The 26,973-nt window shown below is 36.9% G+C and overlaps 1 protein-coding gene across 2 annotated transcripts in view; it reads left to right on the top strand.

The window, feature by feature from the left end:
* LOC130596793 (connector enhancer of kinase suppressor of ras 2-like) overlaps positions 1-26,973 on the top strand; it is a 187,442-nt gene that overhangs the window by 87,690 nt on the left and 72,779 nt on the right. For both annotated transcript variants that reach the window (XM_057404747.1, XM_057404746.1), the window contains exons 5-8: positions 4,602-4,643; positions 8,899-9,018; positions 20,534-20,593; positions 24,702-24,770. In XM_057404747.1, the coding sequence (XP_057260730.1) occupies positions 4,602-4,643; positions 8,899-9,018; positions 20,534-20,593; positions 24,702-24,770 (291 nt within the window). The remainder of the gene's footprint in view (positions 1-4,601; positions 4,644-8,898; positions 9,019-20,533; positions 20,594-24,701; positions 24,771-26,973) is intronic.

The raw sequence follows: 26,973 nt of genomic DNA, 5'->3' as shown, positions 1-26,973 counted from the left end.
CTCTCACAATATCACCTTCATAGAATAAGCAGGGAAACTATGAAAGAATAGCATTATGCAGAAAGCTGCAGGCACATCCTGATTTTAAGGTGTGATGTCCTATCAAAATGTGCTGATGACAATGTGCAAAAAACAGCATGTTAGAACAGAGTATTGAAGTGTTTGAGCTGCTGACTTCATTTTGAAGTGCAACTTTAGCTTCAAGGTAGGCTAGCTCTCCTTTCTCCTCTGAAAATGAATCCACCAGAGTTACTTAACTGAATTTGGATTTGGTCATGCTCGAGTGCCAAGGTTACCCTGGAGGAAAGATAACTGAAATAACAGTTGAGGAACAGGTTTGGAATTTTGTTCATAAAATGTAGACGCTGGTTAATTTTTCATTGAGTAGAAAGAGTTCACTTGTTCTAATAGAAATGGGTTTCTGATTTTTTTCTGTTTCTGTCTGAGATGTTTAAACTTGTGATAGATGCTTTTGGCACATCCATTATAGTGCACGAACAAATGTCCTCTAAACAAAAAGTTTGACTGTGCCTCGTGGAAGAATGTCAGCAAAACTCAGGCTAATTTTTTTCCAACAAATGCCAAACGAACTTTTGCTTGTTCTCCCCTTCATTAATGTTTAATTATCCTCACTGAGATAAATTCAGACACCATAACGCAGACTTTTACCCTACTTTTAGCCAAACACTTTGTGTTCAGGATGAAGCTTTGTTTTTTAAAGCTATCTAGTTTGTACTGCCATGAAAAGAAATTGTTTCATAGTAGTTTCCTGTACCTGGTATAACTTTTATTTGCTCCTCTGAGCAGGTGGTTGGACTAGATAACCTCCCGAGGTCCCTTCCAACTGAACTATTCTGTGATTCAGCAGCTGCCAGTAAAATCGTGGGTGTTATTTTCAGTTTGAACTTTGCAGACTTCAGCTTTCAGCCCCTCCATCTTATTTGGCTTGCGTTTGCTAAAGAACATTTTGTTATTGAACATCTGTTCACTGTTTTCTAAATATAGATTATGATCAAGTCTTTACCTTAATTAAACCGAGTAAAATAAGTTACTTCAGTCTATTTACCACTGCATCTTTGCCTAATTTCAGAGCAATCTCGTTCTTTTTAATTCCAGAAGTGTTTGATTTTGTGTATGCAAGCAATATGTTTTTAAATATCGTGTTGTCATATCCACCGCACGAAGCTTGCAGTAGATCTTTACTGCAGTGTTATATTGGGAAATGGCATTCAACTGGCAAACATCATAAAGTTTGAAGTCCTCTTCCAGGCTGCTCCTTTATAGGGTCTTTTTTTTTTTCAGTAGTTGACTTAACTCATGCAGGTTTATTGTACTAAGGTAATGAACTAAATAAATATTTTACTTGTGTTACTACCTTTATGTGTTGGTTAACTGTCCTCAACATTTCTTACAAAATGTTCTTTATGGTATCTATCTGCAAATTTCAGTAGTGCTTGCATTTTTCCCTTTTGGAAATAGAAACTAGAATTATGAACATAGCGTGGGTGAGCACAAGTCCTACTGACCTTTTTTCTTCATGAATATTCAAATAATGCTGTTTTGCTTTATCAGAGTTATGAATGTGTACTGTACCTTTGAAAGGTAGGTCGTTCTGCAGAGTGCAGAAGCTGACTTGTATGTAACACTGCTGCTGTGATTGTTTTCATAATTCCTGTATTTTACCATTTTACAGAGGGGAAATAGAATGCAGGTGCTTTGTTAAGAGTTTTTTTAGCTCAAACCATTTTTAAACATGTCATCCTGCCTAAGGAGGATGTAGGAAGAACATTACTATAACTATATTGTTTATTTCCTAAGAAAAATGGATCAAAATTCTATACATGTTAGTCCTGGAAGGTTTTGATTTTTTATTAATGAGGTCCCTAGTGCATAGCTGTGTATCAGAGAAAAATAAATCAGAAGAATATCGTGACCTACGTATCTTAATATGTTAGTGTAATATTGGAAGTGCTTTTAACCTCTCAGTTAAACTAGTCTGATGTATTTAAGCAAAAAAGTCAATATACATCTATTTTGGAAGGAATCCCAAAGCCATTAACATTTTTAATGCTAATGTAATCTTGAATGTGCAACATAAGTATGGCTGACATTAATTCTGCTCTACAAAACATTAAAATTTCAGTTTTTCTATACAAAATGCTTCTATTCTCTGACCTGAAGTAATTAAGTTTGTTCAGAATGAAGCTCATATTGCGTTTCTAGCACAGAAATTAAAGGAATAATTTAGAAAGGAGCATTAGCTCTGATGTCAAGTGGTATGCCCTGCTGTGATTATTTTGTTCTCTTGGTACTCAGAGGGTTAAAAGGAGATGGTGGATGTGCTGTTTTAAGTGTGTAAAACTTGTAGGGAAAACTGCCTTGGGCATTGCCATCCAAACTGACTAATTGAATTCTTTTTTTGTGCTCTAGAAAATAACAGTGTGGATACAGGAGAAACATCAAAGGAATACTTGACCATGAAATGCTAATATAAATTCTTCTCTGTGTTTCTTGGCACTCTCAGTCTTCTGATTTTAACTTTCTTACTCTGTCACAATATTCTCTAAACGGTGTTCACTTAGAAATTAATTTCTCTATAAAAGTGCTACTGTTCCAAAATAAACATGACCCTTGGGGCAGAGGCTGCGGTAGTTGCCTGTACCCGGGGCTGAGCGGCTCAGGCAAGTTGAATCAGATCTGCAGCAGCCATGGATGGGCGGAAGGACAAGGTCCTCAGGAGAGCATCCCAGGAACATAGTTTGGGGGCTGGGCACTGTATCCTCAGTGGGGGGGATACAGCTGAGGTTTTAAGCCCCTGGACAAGCGGAGCAGAGATCTGCCAGTCAGCTGCTATCTCTCTCACAGAGTACCACAGCCCGAGCCAATCTGCTTCTAGAGTAAATACAGTGGGGACGTTGGAATTATTTAATGGGAAGTTTAAAATAATCAACTGTTACTGCAAAGGTATTATGATCCAGGAAAGAGAAATTATAGGGAATCTTAAATTATTTGAGGGGGTCTTTTAGGTATATCAATAAGTTAAACTTTACTTGGAAACTAAACACCTAAGACACCTAAACAAGGCAGACTGTTTTTTACTTGTCATATCCTCATCCTTATAAATATGTTCTGAAATCCTCATCCTGCTTTGCAGAAAGCTTTTTCCAACACGGCATATCATTTGGAGAAGTGTTTAACAATCTCCCAACATAGCTTTTCTGTTAATCATTCATTTGCTTAAATGTAATTACTCAATGCACGTATGGCATTACAGACAGGAAGCTGGGCACTGGTGAGGTGAGGAGCCCACAGCTTGGTTGTGGAGGGCTCATAGGGCTCTGGGGCTCCCACCTCCCTCAGGGTCTGGTGTGGGTCTCCCTGAACACAGGGAGATGCTGGGTGGTACTGTGGAGCCCTGGCCGTGGTGGAGCTGCCTCAGTGCACCCAGGGCCTCTCCTGTAGCAAGGAGTGAAGCACTTGTGCCATGGCTGTGCCTTGCTTTACAGAGGGCTGTGCTGAGGAAATTCCCTAAACATTCAAAAGCAGTAGAGGCTCCTTTTAGGAATTTGTATGCTTTGTTCCACAAAGGAAAAGTGCTATTCTAGGCACTGTAGTATCACTAGATCAAAACAGACATTAAGGGAGAAATAACTCTTAAGTTACGGAGTTATAAGATTTATTAGTCTTTCAAAAATAGCTAAAATAGGAAAATGGCTGCTCTAGAAGTTACAAGCAAATTCAGAGGTTTATCAGGAATATTGTTTTTCAGCCCTACTTTAAATTGGTTAAGAGCAACATTGTGTAATGGAAAGCTGGGATGGAGTTGTTCTTTGGGAGGTCTTATGGCAGTGAAACCTCCTGGATATTCCTGGATCAGTGATCAGCATGAGCAGCCCTGTGTCCTTTCTCATCCCTTTTTGGTGTGGCTTGTGCCTTCCGTAGTTCAAAGCTCAAGCAGTTATGTGACTTCTGCAAGCAGATGGGACCACTGCTCTTTTCTGTCCCTTGTGCACAGTGTAGACAGTCAGGCCTTGGAGCAAAAGATGGAGCAGAAGAAACTGACAGAATGCACATGCGATGTTTAGCATCTTTAGCATTGTACTTGTCAAATATTGTCTGTCTCCTCTTCCTTCCCGTGCTTTATAGTAACACAATCTACCTAGTGATAGGTCTGACATGACTGCGCCCCGCACAGCTTGTGCGACAGGTAACAACCATTCTGCCTGATTTAAGGCCAGGCAGTGTAGCCCTTGCTCTGCACATCATTGAAAATCTGACATGCCACATTAATTATACCCAGTTACTTTTTTCTCACTATCATGACTCTGTCCCCCCCTGCTTACATTTATATTGTTGTTAGTTTTGAACACGAGTTTCAGGACTGTCAAGGGACGAATAGATCCCTGAGGTTAACTAGCCACAAGAGAAGTCAAGTGGCCTGAGATTGTAAAGTAACCTTTTGGTCATGACAAGCTCAAGAGCTCATTTGTCTTTACACGTACGTCTGTAAGAGATAGCTATCAGCATAAAGACGCCTTTCATTTCTTCACAGGACATTTAAAATAACGTGTACTTATTGTTTTTTGTTTATTTTGCCACAGGATTGTACAGTGTATGAAACAGAAAATAAAATTCTTCATGTGGTAAGTAATCTAAGTGTTCTGCTTTGCTCTTCTCTAATCCTACCCCATTTACTTAAATGATATTAAAAAAATTAAAGCTACTAGAGCAAAATAAAGTTTATTAATGTTTGACACAGCTTCTGATGAATTTTAACAGTTGCTAAAACTTAAAGTTTTCATAAATAAGATCAAGACCAGCGAGAGAGATCAGCTTACATGCTTTGTGACCCTGCCTGAAACCAACTTAGTAATAGCTCTGCTTCCTACCAGCCAGTTTACTAGCTGCCCCAGTACTCTAGATTTAACACTCTAAAATGTCCTTTTTTACATCAACATAAAGAAATGGAGATTCTACCCAAATGATAGTAATAAAATAACACCCACACCTGTTTATTTTAGCAGGCAAAGTCAGATGCTCCCTCTCACTCCCCTGACACAGTTCCTATATTCCTGTTATACCTATAGTTAATTGCAAATACATAATTATTGCTCTTAGATTGTTTTAGAAGCTTCACAGAACTCTTACTAGTATAATACACCTATTAGTATTGCTGAGGTGGAATTCTAGTAATGGATCCCTCAGACCTGGTGCCTTCACTGGTTGTCACACTGAGCCATTGGTGCACAGTGTGCACACAAAAAATACAGCGATGAAGAGGAATGGAAGAACCTTATATAAAAAGTTATTGATTAGATACTGGCCTGTAAAGTTCAAATCCTTTATATTTTACTGGCACTAAAAACTTGTACTGGCTGAGACAGAGTTAAACCCTATGGTGAAAGGGAAATCTCAAAGGATTTGCAAGTTCAGATAAGCTTTTGACAAGCTCTAACCAAGTGCCTGACTCGTTTTAGCAGGAAAACAGAAACCCCAAACCTTTTACACATACTTTGCTTCCAGCAGGGATTAAAATATGTCCTAAAACATTTATGTGCTGTTAAATTCAAAAGGCATGCAGTGACTTTTAGACAATAACTTACTATTCTGAAATAGCTTACCTGATTCTGAAATGGACTTCTAAAAGCACCTGAAATCTTCTGGGATTTGGAGTATGTGTGTGCATCTATGTATATATAGATACATATATGTACATTTTTATCTCATGATTCTAATTGCATATGACTTTCACAAATACATCTTTAGCACGAATATTACTTTTGACTTTTCTACCTCTTGTTGATGGTAACCTGAAAAGATGGAAGTGAAGAGAGAAAAGTTTCCATTTTTAAGCCTTCCACAGGCTCAGCAGTGAGAGTGTGATGAACCTTAAAGAGCCTAAATCCCAAGGCAGTAGAACTCATCTTAGCCTGAGCAAAATCATGTGAAGCTATGACCCGGAGCATCCTGGCTCTAAGAATTGACATGATTATCGTCATAACTCTGGGTAAATTGAGAAGAATCACCATCTTTCTAGCAGCATCTTAAAAAAAAGAAAATTTATTTCAAGGACACTGAATTAAAGAATAAGCTTTGTAAACAGTTAATTTCTTTTATGGTCTCTATATTTATTAAAAAAATAAAAAATAAGAAAAATAATTTTGATGCTCTAAAGTAAAAATTTACACTTGTAAGAGAATCTGTAATTCTTAAACACCACATGGCCTTTTGTTCTCTTTCTGAAAGATATTAAGAAAGGTATGCTTAGAAGTAAATACAGATTTATAGAATGATGATCAATGGTTGACTTTCTTCATTGGCTACTGGAGATATTCACTGAAGTGTAGATTTGTGTGGAATAGCTCCACACTGAGGGAGAATGTTCTCAGCTGCGATCACAGGGCACAGATGCCATTCCCTCAGTAGTCGTGGGACTGGACTGTGTCTACTTTGCACTCAAGTATTATGGGAAAAGACAAGTTATGAAGGAGTCATCTTCAGGATCACTCTGAACTGAATGCTGGAGGGTCAGGTTTCTTTTTTTTTTTGGATATCTGTTCAGCAAATGTGGTTGTTGGAACTGCCTCAGTTCTTTAGACTAATATAGTATGCCTCTCATAATAAATAAATGACAACCTGCTAGTTCTTTCTCTCAGCAGTACATACAAATTATTAACTATATCCATTCTACCATCCAAGCAGTAGCTGCCATACTAAAAAAACCTTTTGTGACATAGAAGTTTGCATGGCTTTTTCAAGACTTAGTGGTTACCTAGAGGGTCTATTGTCACGGCCCATTGAGGGAAGTCTAACAGATGAATGTTGGTGTTGAACCACCTGTAAAACTGTATGGAAAGTTCCTCTGCAACAGGTACTGAACTTCTTGAAGAACCCTTTTTTTTGTTTGAGATTTTCTGAAGCACAGTAGTATTGCGCCATCTGGAGAGCGTGCACTTTGCTTCTGTGTGCTTTCAGAACTAGTACTCAAGACTTCGGCTCTTCCCTTTTTTTCAGTGCCCAAAATACTTCAGCATGTGTTGGTGTACCATCCCATGTTGATAGTCCGTACCAAACATTACTTCCTGACCCTGGCCTTGGCATTATTTACAACTGGTGTCAGGCCTCTCTTGTATCTGCTGAACTTCTTTTGCAGCAAACTGATCTTTTTAAATACTCTAATACGATTTTCTTGAATATTTTCCTCACGATAAAATCCTACATAGATTTTATTTGATTTTCTGAATCATGGGGAGATCTTACAGATTCATAACAGTAAATTTGACTGAAACCTTCTTTGTTTATTTCATTCCAAAGTTTATTTACTGAAAAAGTATTTGAATTACATCAGAAAGTAGAAAGTGATATGTCTGGGATTTAGTCTGCATCTAATCTATACATATGATCTTAAATGTTAAAGCATAAGAGAGGGCTTCAGTTTGAAATCATCATAGTGTTTTGATATGTCTAATTCAAAAGCTGGATGAAAGCATATACTCACAGACAGGGTCAAACATGAATTCATAAGCAGAATAAACAGTAGGGTCCACTTTTTGAGCAAGCCAGTTTCTATGTCTCTGGTGGCAGAAGACAGGACCTAAAGTTTTGTTTAGGGGCTCTGTCCCAAAGCTGAAACTACTAGAAATATTTTGGGTAATGATGACCTTTAGGTGCAGTCATGCATATCTGAATGGGGGACTTTGCACCTTGCAACTGGTACAGAATACAGATGCCACATCCAGTACTCCAGACCTGTCCTTGGATTTCCAGATGAGTGAATTCAGGCAGTTAATTTATACATTGTGACAACTTTATTTGTTTAACCTATAATATGTCAAATGAGTTATTAGAAGTCTTCGTGCTTTTGCAAATGCCTGGAATAAAACTTCCCTTAAGAGATTTCACCAGAATTTGCTGTAATTAGGGAAAATGAGAGTATAGTCCCCAAAGGAAAATAGATGCATACAGCACAGCTTTGACCGGAAGAACATACAGAAATTCATCCATATGAATGCTTTCACTTTCAGATTAGGTTCAAATATTTTTAGGCAGTCTTTTTAAATGAAAGCTTTAAGCAACACATGCAAACTTGGGAATCAATCTTTATATATGAAGATTCTCCAAGAGTACAGATGGACTTCTTTCTAATCCATATAGTTGACAGTTTGCCTTTGAGAGACGTGTTTAGTCTTTCAGTAATTTCAGTGCAATGGAGTTCCTACTTCGAAGGTGTTTATGTGGATTGGCATTAAGATTTTGAGATCTTTAGCTGGAAGGCAGGATAAGAAAATTATTGCACAGTTGCAGTGATCCAGAACATCAGTTAAAGGATGTCTTCGAAGATGCATAAGAATTTTACTTCATGAAATTAGTTAAATAAGGCACTCATCTACCAATGTAATTTTTAACAAAGGAAACACTTTCTAAGTTATTTAATGCAGAATTCACCTAATGATCACTGCTGATCGGGTTGCTCTTTTGGTAGCCAAAATAGATTATTGAGTTGGTGGATAAGGCATTTATTTTGACATTTTTCACTTGACTTCCATTGTATTTATGTTGATACATTATAATGACAGATAGGATGTAGTTGATCAGGTTGTTTCTGGTTTTGTGTGTAGCTGGAGTTGAGAAGATAGTTCAGATACACAGTTCTCAGTGCACAGTAAAATGTTTTGATCAGAAGAACATGCATGTACATGCATGTAAACTTGTTTTGTAATTTATGGTTATTTTCTGTTCCCTTAACTTTTTGTTCTTAACTATCATATACCTGTAGTTTTTACAATGCTAAGAAGTAAAATTATCTATTCATTCTCAATTAGTTCTCAGAATAAGAACTTCTTCACTAGTAGTTTCAGTTTAATATGAGCAATTATATTGACTTGTTTTTCTTCGTAGTGTAAAACCTTGTCTGGGATTTGTGACCACATCATTTCGCTCTCATCCGATTCTCTGGTGTCACAGTCAGCACATCTTGAGGTAGTTCATCTCACCAGCATTATGCCCAGTGAGGGTTTGGTAAGTAGCAAAGCAGTTTAAAGTTTACCTGTTAGAGTACAGAATACAAGCCTCAGTTCTTCAGGGTGATAACTTCTTTTGATTTATCGTGAAATCAGAATGTATTTACATGCAATGTCCTACTTATTTGGTAAACTGATTCAGATTTCCGAAAGTGGTTTAATTAACATTTATCTAAATAAAGGAATTGTATTTTTTTTTCAGAAATTAAAACCTTTTTTTACCTAGGGCTTCACGTGCAACTGGTAACTACATGAGCAGCTAGGGAAAGGTTATAGCCATTTGATAGCCATATTGCAGGTTTTGGCATGTACCGAAGTAATCCCCAAATACATACATATACAAATAAAATGAGCTAAATATCGTTAACGTGGTTTGAAAATGATTAGTGGGAGATATGTTTCTTGGGGTTGCATAAAAATAGTTATATGCCTCCCTACGGATTCAGTTCAAATAAAGCTTTCAGAAGTATCATCCCAGAAACAAAATGAAATCTCATAAATTATTGTTGACTGAGCAGACTAGTCAGGTGTCTTTTGAATGCCACAGCTGCTCTGCGGTAAAATGGGTCACACCATTAACATTTTGTTCAGAGGTAATAATTAAATAATTATTTGGCTACCACTTTTAAACAATAATGTACTGTTACATATTTTGGACAAGGGATTTTTGTGAAGTTTTAGGGGCAGGTGGTAAAGATTTCTGTCTCCTCTCAGTAGTCCTTTACTTTACATCCTGCTATTGGTATGCTGCAGGAGGATAGGGGTTGTGCTTGGGAACCTAGTGCCTCAATAAAAGCTAAAGAATAAGGTAGCACTGCAGGCATGAGGATGTTCTTGCACATTCTCCTCAAGAGACAGACTACTTTTTCCAGTACAATCTCATATAATGTCTCCAACTGCCCTCTCAGGGTTCGGGTTTGGTTTTCTTGGGTTTACTGCCCCCCAACCCCTAAAGAGGAGGTATCCAAGAATGTTGTTCCTGGGTTGGTGGAAGCACCCGGAGGAGCTAAAAAAGGAGGAGAAGTTGGTAACCATAAGACTTACCTGCCAAATATCTCAGCTATAACAAATAAAATACATGTGAGTGTTACTATAGGCATTCTGGCATGTTTCTTGACTGCGATTCAGTGTGATTTACAGTTAAATTTCTGCTAGTTGAGATGTGGTGTATCATTTCAATATCTTACTCTTTGGTCTGATATAGAATAGCCTGAATTGAATGCAAATCCTGTCAAAGTTACAGGAACATGATTTTGAGGTGTGCATATTAATTTGAGAATGGTGTATTTTAATAACATGAGGAGGTTTTGTATGACTGCATAAGTTTCCTTTATTCTTAGATTAAGTCAACAAAGATCATTACAACAGTATAAAACGCATTTAATTTTAATTCTGTGGCATCACAGATGCAAAGCCTAGTATGTAATCCTGAAGACAGATACAATTTGCCTGCTGTGCTCCTGCATCCCAGTGGCCAAATGTGCTCCCTCTGTGGCCCAGTTTCCCCTCTTGGTCTGATTTCTGGGTTAGTGCAGGGGTGTCCAGAAATACCAGGTCATTTACAGTTTGTGTAGTATATATGCTGTAAATCAGTCCGTGCTTTTGACTCACATTAGGACTAATACATCCTGTATACTAGTAGTCTGGATCTCTATGTAGCTTTCCTTTCTATCAAGAACTGTAACGTATTTCTGCTGATCTACTTAGAGGAAAGGTCGCTCTCAGTGCTAAAGAGAATGTGAACAAAGATAAGATGCCTTTTCCTCAGAGATGATGCAGTATAACAAGCAGGGCTTGGCAGTGCTAGTGTTTCCTGTTCAGTGATAGCTCTAGATCTAGGACAGGGGTGTAGACTGCTGGAGGACAGGAAGAGTGTAGCCTACTTCAAAAATGGCATGTCTGGTTGTGAGCTGAAAACGTGCAATATTAGGCAGGTGTCTTTCCAGAGCCCCTGGGAATGAATGATATACTTTCTGAGCATCTTATCATAAAGTATCAGGTTATGATTTAAACCTTTAATGTGTGAGTGTCAAGATGAGAGTTGTTGACTGTATTGTTGTGGCCTGTCATGTGGTCCACACTTTCCTCCACAACACTCTCGTTACTAACAGGACATCAGGCAGATAGGGCTGATGCTGTGATCATGCTGTAGACTGGACTCTAACACTGGGTGGAAGAACCATGGTTTAGTCTTCACCCACAGTGCACACATAAATCTATAGCCAACAAAACTGCGGTAAATGGGCACTGCTGACAGAAGACATGAGCAAATACTGCAATCAAAATTGCCTGACTATTTTTTCCTTTTTCTTCTTTTTCTTTAAGAAGAAGTGAAATCACGGTGAATAACAGCATTTTCTGTGCCTAATTGTGAAGGCGCTGTAACATGTTAGGTTGGAAAGTTCCTTATAATCAATTTTGCTGACACTGTGTTCTGTTTAGAAGAAAATATGAAAAAGGACTATAAATGGGAATAAAAGAAAAATCATGTGAAAAGGAAAAGAAAACATTAATCAGTATCAAATATAGAACAGAGTAATGAATTACAAATGGTTTTCTCATGATTGTATAGCAGGTTTTTTTTTTTCCACAGGATCTCTGTTCCATTCAAGAGAAAAATGAGTGCTATTCACTGAATGGAATGTATTCAGAGTTCCATTTTTATCCTTATCATTCAGTGTAGGGGTTGAGGTCTTATTTACCACACTTCAGCTAAGCTCTGCATTCCTTTGAGTTACTAATTTCATTGTGAGTTCTTGGGTTTGGGTTTTTTTATGTGGCCTTACTGTGTGCTTCACAGACACCAATGAATTCATCCGCACAAAACACTTGTGAAAATTATACTGTAATTTTAGGTTTATGGACAGGAATCTAACAGAGTCATTTGGGTCAAAATCTCCCAAAATCTATTTTTTAGGAGAAGCTTACCACCATACAGTTGTTCAGAACAGTTGTTACTTTTAGAGCATAAGTTCAACACATAGTCTCTCTTGCTTTTAAGTGTAGCTAAGGTTTTCAGAGCTATTGAGAACTTTAGCTTGAGATTCATACATTTTGGCACCTAGAAAATTGACACAATTATTTGCCATTGGTGAAAAGCATGGTGTAAATTACTCAGATTTATATGAGAACACAGTTATCTGGAATGATACTCAGTTGACTTAATTATAAGTCTTCCTCTTTTTTCAAAACTCCGTTTGCAAACTGATTTCATTTTATGCCTTCTAATTTCCTCAACACATGAGCCAGAAATCCTATAGACATTGCAAAGGCTTTCACAGAAACTGGATTTATTTCCAGGCCCAAGTCCATGCAGTTGCAGAGTCAGAACTCCTGTGGGGCAGTGTCTGTGTTTAGCTGTTTAAACAAATTCTGGACCATAAGTATTTTCACAAAGGGTCTGTATGTCATTTGAATGTGCATCTGTGGTTCCAGCAATTTCTAACCTTATGTCCGTGCTTTTATGAGCTTAATAGTTGGGTGGGTTTTTTTGTTTGGTTTGTTTATTTTTTAACTCTCTTTTCAGTCTGGTTTATAAAAAAAGTCTTACCTCACACACTGCCCAGAACACACTCTCTGTTGGTAGTTTCATGGCAGTTTTTGCCATACAGAATTTGCATGGGGAAGCGCACGTTTTAGGTTCCATTCCAAGTTCTGATGACTGTGTTTGTATCCTGATCTCTGTAGGCATTTCTTTGCCTCCAGAAACATACTGGGATTTTTCCTCTCTTTCCATTCCTTCCCTAACTATACCCATCATAAGTGTCAGTCTAGTTACTTCCTCCTTTTCTTTATTTAGCCTCTAAATCTTCAGTGGCAAATACTAAAACACCCTCCATATATTTTCTATTTCATTTTAAAATAACTTTAAAGATTGTAAGACACTTTTTCTCCTGAATTGTAGTGCTGGATAAGGTAATACCATTTACATCTGATGTGTACTGCACGATCAGCCCGAGTAAGATGTCTGGAAAGCAAAGCATGTTTCAAACAGCCAGTTTCACAAACTTGAAATAAACTCCTGTGCTGAGAAAGTGTTAGATCGTGAGAAGCACTGTCAGCTTTGACAGAAAGAGAACATGTATACGGGTGTTTTTATGAAATAGAATAGAACAAAGTAACTTCAGCATTGTGATTTGAGAAAATTCCCTTCCTTGGCTTTTTGTTTTTCAATTCTTTGTGTTATCTACAGTGTCATTTGTAGCATAACGAAGGACACTGGATTGTTTTTATACTTACAGACGTTTATTACAAATTGTTTTCTTACTGCTTAGAGAAAGATAGGTTTCTATTTCATTGCACTGCATGGTAAACTTCCTTATGGAAGTTTTACTGTCAAATAATCAAACACAGGCTAAGGGAACAGAGTGTTTTGTACGAGGTGATGGATATGGAGACTTCTTGGAATGGGAGCAGGGAGGGGTTTGGAGGTTTGGGGCTTTTTTTCTCTTCCCCTACTCTTGGATGATCAGGGATTGTCAGTAGTGGAAGATTCTTTTTATTAGAGCCAGTATTATTCCAGACTAAACTTTTTCTTAATGTTCTGACCTCGATGTGCTGTATGTGTGCATGGAACTTTAATCTTCTTTGAGGAGATTAATGATTACCCTTAAGCAGGAAATTCTAACCAGGTAGGCTGTTGGGCTTTTGTTGTTTGGTTTTGCATTTTCTGACGTCTGAGGAACATTTTGTTTCTCAAATGCAGTAGCACTGTTATTCCTCTTCCTTTTTTTCCCCCGCTGTTGTTGTCTCTTGTGTCTGAGCTTCCTACTGCTGATAGAAACAGTGTAACCTGTCACCCTTTAATTGAGATATACACTACTTCTATCCACAGCCTTGTTAACTTTTCTGCAGAGGGAACTTTTCCGGTTTCATTTAATAATTTAAGGGAAGCAAAGATTGTGGGAATAAATATTTTTATAAGACCAGCTGTGTATCACTGGAAAATAACCTCAAAACCAAAGAGACAAGCTGTCAGAAACAAACCCTTTCTTTAAACCCTGTCTTTATTAAGGGTTATTCATCTATCTAATGTACAGTTACCCTTTCAAATGGTACTTCTCTTTCTGTGGAATTTGTAATTTAAGGTGATGGAAACCAATCTTTCCATTTGTACAAGAAAATAACTGCAAGAGAATGCAAGAAGAAGAAGTAGAATGTGAAGGCAGGTTTTTTGTGGAAATACTCATGTCTGTCAGACTGTTAGTTCACATTATTTTTTAAAGGCTTAAAGAAACTCAAGCTTCCATCATGCTTGACATAAAAAGGTTGTCAAAGCTTACCTTTTTTGCTGTCTATGGGTTTCTATTTAGGTAAGATTTAGTAAAAGGAACATAAGAAAGAAGAATAAACTCTCTTTTGAGTTAGATGAATGTTTCAAAGAACTAAGAAAAAAAAAACAATGTTAAAATGTCTGGTTAAACTGGGGGAGCAAGAAGCTCAAGAAGGACCAAAAAACCAAAACAAACCAAACTCTGCTTATGTAGAAGAATAAAAAATGCTACTGTATAGCAGGAATGAAAGTAGAGGCATTTAGTATAAATGTGGGCAAAGGACTGCAGCATATGAGGTAGACCAAAAAAATATTTCAAGAAAGGCTTTGTAATGGCATGAAATTTAAGTGAAAACTCTTTCAGGCACCTTCTTAAAGCTACCTTGTCTGTTTGTTTATACATATATATATATATAAATATATATATATATATATGTATATATCTGACTATCTTGTCAGTTTTTTATATGCCTTTGTCCAAATTTGATACTTAAAACAAGGTTAAAGAACCATTCTACATTAGAGGCAAAAGATCAAGGGGTGTAACTGTTCCCTGGTAGTTTCTAGCATTACAGACCTGAATCTTGGCTATTGATGTTTCATTGTGTTGTAAAAGTCGAGCCTGCACTCCTGTCCTTCTAAAAGTGCTGTTGAAGACACGTAGACCACTACACTGTAGTTTTAAAACCCTGAATTTTTCATGCTCAAGTATTTTGTCTTATTTCATCAAAGAGTGGTACAAAAACACGAACCCTCTGAAAATAGGTCATTGTTACCCAGAAAGCAATAATAGCCTACATGGAAGTGTTGGAATTATGAGCCAGAAATGCTTATACCAAAAGAGTTTAGTCTTATTGTGAAATTCAGAGCTCTTCAAACATTATCTGAAATATCCATGAATTGACCTGGGTATAGTTGTCGACACATAAAATTACACTGCTGTCATTTGCAGATGTCTGCAAGAAATTTTGAAGAAAATTCTGCTTACAACTGGAAATACCATTTTCTGGGCAACTGTCTCTTAAAACTGGAATTTTAAATGTCTGGTTCCTTCCCATATGTTTTAAAAGGTCAGATTTTAATTAAAAGCTTTCAAGTCACTCTCATTAGAGACCAGTGACAGAGTTACTTGGGAACAGTCAGATTCCTGATATAACAGCCTGTGAAACATTTCCGTGTCCTGTGGCACCTCTCATATATCAGCATAATTCTTTGGAGTTTCACATTTAACATATCACATATTAAAGAGCAACTACTTATTTCTAACCCAGTAACTTGAAATGACAAAGTATTCTTTGGATATCACTGTTAAAGCAGATGAGTTCCTTCCGTTCTGTCTGCATAGTGATTCCGGGGCTGGATGTGTGTAGGAAAAAGCTTGTAGTAAGACTGGGGTTTGGGTGCTGGACACAGAAGGGGAGATCAGAGCTGATGGAAAGGCTGGGGGGGGATATAAACTTATTTGAGAGGAATAGCCATTCATGTTGAAGAGGAAGCACCAGAAGAAGAGGGAGGTGGAAGACAACCAGAAAAAAAAGCCACTTCCCACTTAAAGTTTCCCATCCGGAACCTAGGATGTATTCCAGGATTTGGAAGTTCCCTCATTTGTGTGCTTTTTGTCTGTGAAACCCCTGACAAAACATTCTTCTTATTTAGTCCTAGCTGATGTTTCTGCTCTTTTGCTTTTACAGCTTATATGGCTGAAATCTATGAAATAGTTAGCAAGCAGTTTGTGTAAAGAGTGATTTGAGAATAATCATCTTACAAGAGTATAGCTTCATTTCCATCCCATTTATTTTTTAAACAGACATTAATAGGATCACAATAGCAGATAGGTGGATCCTCTTTTAATAGGTTAGTTTACAGGTTAATTAAAGATTATGCTTATGCTATAAAATACATTATTACAGAAGAATATGGCTCTTGAATATGCTGAATCAGTGTAACTGCTCTAAGTCACAGACAAATAGAAAGTAAGTGTAAACAAAATAACTCTAACTAACAGTTCCAGAAGCAGTAGCAGTTGTCACAACGGGATCTACTCAGCTATTCGTATCTGTGCTTGCAGAAAATAAGCTTGCTGCTTCTGTTCTTCAGCTGTGGTATTCAATCAGTATTTGCCTGGCAATTACATTATCTGACAGAAAAAATAATCAGAATATATTTCCTTTTTTTTGTTTTTTAGTCTTATTAACCATTAAAAATGCTTATATCAGTGGAAACAGAATGAAACCATGATGAACAAAGAGATAGCCAATAGCTCATTAAATTGAAAGAAAGGTCCAGCTTTTCTGCCTAATTCAGGCTGTGAATACTTTTTCAGGGTTCACAGAATTAACAGCTCTTTAAATGACTACATTTCCTATAAAACAGAGTAGATTAATTTTTAAACTGAAGTTTGATGAAAATGACCCACTTTTAAAGCCTACTTTGTATATGTATTTGAGCAATTTTAACTTTCAAGAGGTTCTGCTAACCTGTGCCTGTATTGCTTGAAATATGCCTGGAGATTCTCTTTGCAAATGCTAGTTTTGAGAAGAAAAACGAGAATGGGGTTGGGGATGAAACACATGAATCACTAAAATAGGGTTGACACAGATTGTCCTTTAGAAATAATATTTTTCTTAGTATGAGTCCTTTCATGTTGAAGGATAAACTGACCTTTAGAAGTCATCCTATAACAGAAAGCAATTGCAAGCTAGTTTAAACTGTGGACAATGTTACACACCACATTATCTGTTGTAAAAGGACAGGCAAGTGCTGACAGTCAGCATATCAAGGACAGGGGGAGCTAGGGAAAAATGTTTACAGGGTTGGAAGGAGTGATTTGAAGCAGGGAACATAATCTGGCCTCTAGATCAGATGACATAGACTAAATAAAGCTCTTTCAGACTTGGTGTATGTTGGCTCATTGTCCAGTTGGAGACCAGTAACGAGCGGTGTCCCTCAGGGATCGGTGTTGGGACCGGTCTTGTTCAACATCTTTGCCGCTGACATGGACAGTGGGATTGAGTGCACCCTCAGCAAGTTTGCCGATGACACCAAGCTGTGTGGTTCGGTTGATACCCCGGAGGGAAGGAATGCCATCCAGAGTGTGCACTCGCAGCCCAGAAAGCAACCGTATCCTGGGCTGCATCAAAAGGAGCGTGACCAGCAGGTCGAAGGAGGTGATCCTGCCCCTCTGCTCTGCTCTCATGAGACCTCACTTGGAGCATTGTGTGCAGTTCTGGTGTCCTCAGCATAAAAAGGACATGGAACTGTTGGAACAAGTCCAGGGGCCACGAGGATGATCAGGGGACTGGAACTAGCAGCCTTCCAGTATCTGCAGGGGGCCTATGAGGATGCTGGGAATAGACTCTTCGTTAGGGACTGTAGTGACAGGACAAGGGGTAACAGGTTAAAACTTACACAGGGGAAGTTTAGATTGGAGATAAGGAAGAAGTTCTTTACTTTGAGGGTTGTGAGGCACTGGAATAGGTTGCCCAGGGAAGTTGTGAATGCTCCATCCCTGGTGGTGTTCAAGGCCAGGTTGGACAGAGCCTCGGGTGCCCTGCTTTAGTGTGAGGTGTCCCTGCCCATGGCAGGGGTTTGGAACTAGATGATTTTAAGGTCCTTTCCAACCCTAACTATTCTATGTTTCTATGTTTTTTAGGGGTTTCTTTTTAAGAGTACTTTCAATCTTGTCATGAGTATTATACAGAAATTGGAAAAATAGTTTTGAGCTATTATTTTGTGTAATATAGGTATGTAAAATGTATATATGTAATATATTATACAATATAAAATACCTTGCTTTCTGAACTATATTTTAAAACCCCCAATATAACAATTTTAATAATTTTAGACAGAATGCAATCTTTCCTGGGTTTGGGTAACACAGATATGTCAAGGTGATACAGTTCTACTTTAACAATCAACAAGAATCAAGCTCTTTTCAGTATTTTTCTTTTGGGAAAACAAGGATAAAAGTTCCACCTAGGTTAATTTGAAGGCTATGAGTCATTCACTAAAATTGTTTATTTTTATATAGTTTGTTCTTAAAGTTTAATAGCTAAGATGAAAGAGCAATAGCAAAATGTAGGATACTTCTTAGTGATTAGTCAGTATTTATGTCTCTCAGATGGCGTATGTTAAGACATAAAATTGTAATCTGATTTTTCCAAAAATAGACATAGCTTAAAAGGCAGCTCAAAACTTAATGAAGAATTATGTGATGAATTCTAGTTAAAAATTTAGCACTATGTTCTGTTTTGGTCTTAAAAATCTTAGTCTGTTGGTTTAAGTGAGGAACGAATCTTGTCAAAACAAGTAGGGTGTTAAAATTGTGATATTAAATTTGATATTAAAAGTGTGATTGGAAATGTGTTACTGAAGTTTACTATGTGTTAAAATAACAGACTTCTGTGATGGCTGCAGCAGTGTTGTGTAACATTCCGGCTAAAATTTCACTATGGAAATCCAGTGTTACACGTGCCAGATGGATTTAAATGTTTAGATTTTTTAATGGAGATTCAACGTCCCATTCTCAATGAGAACCTTCAGGTTTTTTAATGATCTAGTGCTCCTGTTTATGTCTTTTAGTTTGGAAAGAGAATGAGATGTTTGTCAGTAACAGTTGAAGGTAGTACAGAGCCAGTAGAATAGCAAACTGATAAATTTAATCCAACTGTATAGAAGGAAATACTGGAAGACTCCCCAGAAACTTCTTTCTTCCAACTAATCACATTTTATGAATGTGATTTCAAGACTTTCAAGGTCTAATTTGGATATCCTTATTTTTCACAAAAAGCTCATAAAGCAGTCTCATTTATGAGAAGAAGTAGTCACGGTGAGTAAAATCTAAAATGGAGTTTTCTATGCAGCACAGTTAAGCAACCTGATGAGTTTTAGGCAGTTCTAGTTTTGAACTTTTACGATTTAAATAAAATTCCAACTTGTTGAAATTAAGCTAGCTTGCCTTAAAGTAGAAGTCACATTTTCTCATGACAAAAAAAATCAAACCAGATCCAGCTAGAGCAGGTTACTCAGGGCCTCATCTAGTCAAGCTTTTATTATCTCACAGGTAGAGATTGCACATCCTTCCACTCTGTTCCAGTGGTTTATTATCCTCACAGTAAAATCAAAACCAAACCAAAACAACTTCTTCTTTAATTGAGTTCCAACTTGTCCCTTGCTTCTCATCCTCCCACTGTGCACTCTGAAGGAGAGTTTGGCTGTATCTTCTCTTTACCCTTCCAGTTTAGGTACTTGTAGAGAGCAGCATGATCTTGCCGTTGTAGTATTTTACCTTTTTTGATGGGGGGAGGGGGGTAAGATTGGTGGGGTGGGGCGTGTTTGTGTAAACAGCTACCCTGAAGATCTTCATTAGTGTTCAGGAATCTTGAAATTGATTAGTCTGAACAAAATGTTCTTTCTTATTGCCGGGGGCTCTAAACTTCCAGTTTGATAGCACAAGGTGATGCAGAATTATTGAAAGAATAATAAATCAACAGTACAGTGTACCAATTAGATTAATTAGATTTCAAAATTTGATGGATAACCATACTAGGGAGAGATGCGAAGCTATGACCTTATTCGTGAGAGGAAAGCGTACAAGGAATTGAGTCTCACTGACATTTAAAGTTCTCTGTGTGTGTGTGTGTATAGCCGGATAGATACCTACTTCGGTTGTCTCTCTTTATCTTGTTCATTGCCTCCTTGAAGCACAATTATTGCTGGACTAATTGCAAAGCTCCTGTTAGTTCACCAAGTTCATTTTTCTCCATAAATCGGCAATATGAGCCCTGGCTCATGCATTTTCTGAGTTAGACTGTGGTTTCATTTTTATTGAATCAGTAACTCTCTGAAGATGGGGCATTTAAGTTTAAAGGCAATTCCTGTTTGTGTTTTCCGTTTTTGATACTACTTTTATGTCTCTTGTAATGAAAAGAGGGCATGTTAAATATTTCAAACGCTGAATATGCACAAGCTTGTATACTGATGCTGAGTGTTGAGTTCTGCCAAAAACACCTTTGCTTGGAATTTGAAAAAGTATTAAGTAAGAAAACTGTGCTGTTTATAATGGGTCTTGATACATATTTGTTAAACTTAAATTCGCAAATGTTAATTGACCATGGTTCCTTCAGTCTGTTCAAATGTTATGGTTCTTAAACTGGAAAAAATACGCTGTTTTAATTATCATGCAAACATCATTTCTTAATTTCCTGCAAATATTAATTATGTCTCTTGCTCTTTTTTTCAGGGAATGTATATCAAATCAACATATGATGGGCTACATGTAATCACAGGAACAACTGAAAACGTAAGCTTAAAGACTCTTATCATACATACAAGTATTTTCTGTATATATGCAGTGAATTTTGTAATATGAAATCTTGCTTTTAATTAAGCCACTTTTATTAATACTTTTTATCTCTGCTCTACATCTGTCATATTGCCTTTTTAAAAACTTGGGACCCTTGAAAATAAGCATAGAAAAATATCTGTGGGGAAGTGACTAATAACCAACAATATAGTAAAATGAAAATCTTGAACTTCTGTTCTAAATGGCTTTTCAGAGACTCCTTTCCAATAGTGTTCATGGTGATGCTCTCTCTGGCACAAAATTGTCCTGTATATTAAGTAAATTTTTCTAATGTAAGAACATCATCACTAGTCTAAAGTGATCTAAAGATCTAATCACTAAAATAATACTTGTATATCAGAGTTGCTGATGAGTGAAGCTGTCCTCTGAGCATCCTTTAGTATGTGCAGTCAGCTTACTTTATGCAGTGAGTAAATGTTGTCATACAATAATGAATACATGTTTGCTAAGAGTTCTTTGTGGGTTTTTTTTCTCAGAATGAACAGTAATTTTATTGTGTGATTTTTCTTTCTAATTACCAAATTAATTTAGAAAGAATGTTAGAGTAATCAGACTTTTGGAGATGATGCCTTTCCTGGAACTGACTCATAGAAAATGAGTAGCTTCTGTATGTATAAGTGATGCGATAAAATAGATTGTAAAATAATAAGTTTTAAAACAGTTACATTATCATCAGCTTGGGTGGATGAAAAACACAGGTAATGGAGAAAGATAATGAAAAATACTGTATTTGATATCAAGCAGGTTATAGAATAATCTTTGATAAAGCAGAGAGTTTTCCAATCTAGCAGTAATTACTGACAGAGCTATCTCTAAGAGGGCAGAAATTGTGGAAAGAAGCAAACAGGTTTTGGTGCATGAGTGGAATGAGATGGATGATTTAACAATGCTAAGAAAACATTAGTTGACAACCCTGTTGTGTGAACATGTATGAAAAGGTTGTTTTATGAAAATAATCATTCATTATTCAGTGTAAGAAAGATTTGTATTAGGATAACTTAAGCACCATTGTATTTTCATATTTTCCATCATGTGTAGTAGAAATACAGAAGAGACCAAGAAAAATGTATTAATTATTATTTTCATTGTAGTCCCAGAAGTGTTAGCCAAAGCACACAGAAATGCTGCTGCGCATGAATCAGTATGACTGATTATAGGAAACTAAACAGTGTGACAAGAATAATAACAAAGGGGCTTCTAAATATCCTCCTTGTTACTTAACTTGCAATTCATAATTAGAAATAAAAAAAAAAAAAAAAAATCAAATCTCCTTCAACTGCTGCAACCTAATTACCATCACAGCTTTCATAATAGGACCCATCCCTTTTGGTTTGGATATGGTCCTTTAGTCACACTTTACATTCAGTCTTGGATCTGTTAAACAGCACATAGCTGGATAAACGACAAGTTTAGATTTTATAAAGTGAATGTTGAAATTATGTAATGCTGACACCCCGGGAATATAAAATTAGCACTATGCAGCTAACCAAAGCTGTAAATGCTTGCTGTGGTATGCTGGCCCATATGGGTAAGCTTCAACTGCGATATTTCGTTCTACGTGATTTTTATATATTGGGTAGTATTACAGCACACAGTTCTTGTCACTCAGTGCGAACCCATGGCTGATGATTTGTGTGTCACAATTTGTGAAGACAGGTCTAATGCAAATTAAACTTCCAATTCGTTAGCTTGTTTATATTAATGTCATTGGCGGCAGTTACAACTATTAAAAGAACTGTATGCGTACCTTGGGTCCTGAAACTTATGAATGATCCCTCTTGATTATGTTGCAGCAGGTTATGTTCATAGATTGGATTACTCGTTCTCTAATTAATACACTTTTTTACTGTAATTCTAATTCATTTGAGAAATATAATGCAGTTGTAGGGAAAATATTTATATACTTATAATTGAAATTCACAGGAGGAATTACTACGTTGCCAGTCACTATAATTTTTATTTTGAGTAAACTTTAGATGTCAAAACTTTTGGTAAGACACCCCCATAAGAAGCTGCTTTTTTGTTTTTGCTAAAAGTATAATCACACCTGAGATAAAGCAGCTTCAAAGACATGTAATTTCTGGTGTTTCAGCAAATTGATTTTTCGTTCCTTTTGAAGGGATAATTGACCTCAGAGCCAGTGTTTACTTTTAATTTTCATAGATAACAAGTAGCTCATCCTCATCAAAGTCAGGAAAGCAGCTAAAAAGAGAAAGAACCAGGCCTCTGCTTGCTTTTCCAGCAAACATCAACTGAAGTTAAATATTCTAAATCATGGTACTTCAGTTTCCTGCTTACCTTTCATTCACTGCTTAGAGCAATCAAGTTTGCATTTACATTGAATGCCAGAAATATTTATCTGTTACATGTCTAGTCCTGTGCAAAACAGCAGTCTGCCAAAATTCTGCAAGCTTCCACTGAAAGGAGAAAGTGACACTGGAATCAGGTAGCTCTTTACACCATCACATTAAATACATAGGTAAAATACTGTTTAATTTAATGCAGAAAGACTCAATTGGCTGGAGTTGAGATGTGGATGCCATGACCATGTAGTTTAGCTCAAGGGCTGGACTCCCCAAGACAGATATAAGAAGCCCTCATGAAAGTTCAAGCAATGATCAAGCAGGTGAGGGGTTGGAACATGGCTTGTGTTGGGGAGTCTGGCCAGAGCATGGTTAGGAATGATAAGCAAGCAGTAGGCTGAAAGTAAAAGCTGGGCTTGGAATCACTATGTCAAATATTGGCTATTTGCCCTGTTGGCTTGTTTTTTCTTACTGATTGAATAATTAATGATGTTTCCTACCACTCTCCAGCAGCTGTGTAGGCTGCAGAATCTATTGATTAGTCAGCAGGTGCTGACGATGGGAGAGATTTGACATCCTCATAGATGAGTCTCTTTGGCATTTTATTCAGATGTAATTGCAGTAATTTTTTTCCCAGTGGCGATTTAGGGGATTTTAATATTGTTTCCTCTTGTCTTGTTCCTTCTATTTGTTTATCTTATATTTTTAATCTCCATCCACAAAAGGGATGGAAATGATGGGTGGAAATGATGGGTGGAATTTTTGGTTGATGAAGACTGTCCAGCTGGAGAGCTCTTGCCTGTTTCCTGGAAGTCTTTATCGGTACACAGTGAGCTCATGTGTATGAGCTTCTACAAATCACTTTGAGTTCAGATAAATCTTTTCTTCCTCTGCATTTGACACCTGGCTCTTGTGCTTTGAGCAATTTATATATATAGGCTGTCTCTAAAAGAGATCCAGAAACTGAACTAAGTTTTGGTAATGTAACTCCTTTTCTGTGAGGAAATTCTTCAGCAGTATTAGAGCCACTCCACTTTCTGTAGCTGCAAGTGGCTCTTTTCTTGCCTTTGTTAGGAGTCTGCTTACTTAGGGAACTTTAACTGTCAATCCAAGAGTATTTTGCTTTCAATGTTTCTGCATTGTTTAAGATGGGACAGTTTGTCCTCTCCTCTCTCTGACTCTGTATCTAACAAGTAGAGTAAATATTCAAGCTTGTCTAAGTCGCCCAGCTGATCTACTTACTTAATAGCTAACTTCCACAGTGATTTACTTCTCAAGGTGATGTCTCAGCTCTTCAAGTATTTCTTGCTTTTTCTCTTAAATTTCAAGTTCTGTCAGTAGCATGCTCTTGTAAGCTAGTGTCCAATGCAAGTAAGTTGCCTTGAATTCTCAAGTCTCTCCTTCTGGGTATGGCTGCTGATCTCCTGCATGCCTTACAGATTTGTCTTAGAGATACTTGTACTCCCCACAGAGAGGTAAAGAAGCTAGAATAATTCAACCAGTCAAAAAGGCTGTTCACCACCCGTGGAAATGGGATTCTAGATTACTTCATCAAATTGCCATCTGTAACCAATAAAAACATAGTTACTTATAAATATGGGTAATTATTGCTATTTGATAGCAATAATACTTCTTTGGGCGCAGCTTTTTTGCCTCCATTGACATCCTTTGTTTTAATTCCTGCTCTTCCCTTCCCCCTCCATACCACCCATGTAAAGTCAACTGTTGTCTCTTGTCCTTAGTCTCCTGCTGACCAGTGTAAGAAGATCCATGCTGGTGATGAGGTGATCCAGGTCAACCATCAAACTGTGGTAAGTATTTTGGAAAATCTGTTCTGCAGCCTTTGCCCACTCCCACTGCTAAAAAAGTCATAATTCTTCTTAGAAGGTAACTTTGCTAAACTATATTAGTATTTGTGTCTCTTAAAATACCATAACCAATACTTATGCTTCATAAGAAAAGGCACAAGTTGAGTCAGTAACCAGCCCGGCAGGATTAAGCCAAATTTTTATTTTGAGCAGTTGCTGTTCAACATTATTCTCTTATATGAGGAGATCCCAGAATATTTCATTGAAACTTAGACTTCTCATTACAGATGTGCCAGCTAGTTTAAGTTCTCTTAAACAGAATTTTAGATTCTCTTTAATACAGAATTTGGATTAAAAATGCAGAGCTGCTGTAACAGACATATATTGTGAATCTTTTGGGGAAAAAACATAAAGACAATTGAAGTGTTGATAGAAATTTTGTCAGGATTTTGCTTTTGTGCATTCTTGTTTGCTGATTCATTTTTAGGCAGATGAACTGTTAGCAAAACTATTAATCTGTTTAAAATCACATAAGTGTGTATGAGAAGTATATGCTGAACCTCAGGTATTGCTGTACATGGTTTGCCTACATTTAAATGTGCCTGCCATTTCATTTCTTTCACAGCTGTGTGCTGTATTGTGTGCTGTATGCACATAAAACTACATTTCATTTTATATGGAAATACAGGAATATGTTTCTGCAGCATCCATAGAATTTTATTCTGACTTAAAACACATGTGACTTCACTGAAGAATTAATAATTTCATTTTAAGATTAAATCATTTGTAATTGAGCTCTAAAAGCCTATCACAGCCTCATCCAAGGTTGCGTGATTCTTTTTTCTTCCTATTTTTTGATGACATAAACTGCTGCCTTATATGTCATGTTAGTTACAAATCTGGTCATCACTAAAGGGAATGCAGTCACATTTTGTCCCAGTATTATCTTATTTCATGAGGAACTGTCTTTTTTAAAAAAATGAAATTGTATGTTGCAGAAAAATGGAAGCATTGTTGATGGGACTACAGGTGAAAGGAACACTTGTATTTATTACTTATTAGGCATGAGTACCATTTCGACAATGATAACTTCCTAAAGTGCTTACAATGTGGACATTTAACTTTGTCTTGCTGAACCCCGTCTCCAAACACAGCAGCAGCAAAATTAAGAAATCTCCTTCTGTCTGGGAGGTGGAAATATGAAAGTCTAAACTATTAAAATCTTATGATTAGAGAGCAAATATTTTCTCTTTAAAAGAATATAACTTATTCATTTACACTTTAAATATTCATGCAATGGGCAGCTCTTAACTATATTAGAGAGGTTCTACGAGTTGTCATAGTTACAAGTTGAAATATGCATTAGACTGGTTTTCTCCATCAAACATACTCTTCAAGTGACAGGCCTGGTTTAATCTTTACTCCCAGAAGTGAAATCCCCTCATTCAACTACTCAAGAATTGGCTTTCTGGGTATGAACTCTTTCTCTGTGTGTTGTTACAACAGGCCCAAGGCGCATGATACTTGTTATCCCTTTCCAATGGAGGGCATGGTACCAACAGCTGAGCCAAGTGGCAAAAAGTACCTCTTTCTGAAAAAAAAACCCTGCTATGAAATATTCATTCTGAAGTTTATAACAAGCAAAGAGATAAATGACAAGCTGTTTCTTTCAGAAATTTATTCTTCTTTTGAAATGCCTGGGAAAATCTCACTCTTGTCTTCACTGTGACTTTGGAAAATCAGACAGTAATAGCGTTTGGATGTTGTGATGATCAATATCTTGCTTATAATTGCCATTATTTCCATTAGTTCACTAGAATAGTTCAAAGGCAACAGCTCATTAAGTTTCCATGTAATTAATATTTTAATACTAGCAAAACCAGCTCATGAGGTGTAACCCACTGCTTTCATTTTTCCTTCAACTTGTTCTGGGGCTGAAAAAGTGGAGTGTTTTTTCTCTGCTGTATAATTCTGTTGAATTAATTTCATATGAAGCTTTTAGCATTGCCCTGTGAATGGACAGTTTTTTACGTTTAGTATCCCAAATACTTCTTGGGTTGACAAAAAATTTCAAGATAGTTAAAGTATGATTTACAATATATGTATCTGGTGAAATCCATGGTCTCCAGTCTCATATTAGTTTTCCACAGAGACTCTACTTAAAGCATTAAAAATCTAGGTGACAAAAATATAGGTCTTAGTGTAA

The sequence above is a fragment of the Pezoporus wallicus genome, unplaced genomic scaffold, assembly GCF_028554395.1.
Source record: "Pezoporus wallicus isolate ANWC-B61680 ecotype Strahan unplaced genomic scaffold, APGP_CSIRO_Pwel_v1 contig_5104, whole genome shotgun sequence".
NCBI classification, from domain to species: Eukaryota; Metazoa; Chordata; class Aves; order Psittaciformes; family Psittacidae; genus Pezoporus; species Pezoporus wallicus.
This window is presented reverse-complemented; position numbering and strand designations above follow the sequence as displayed.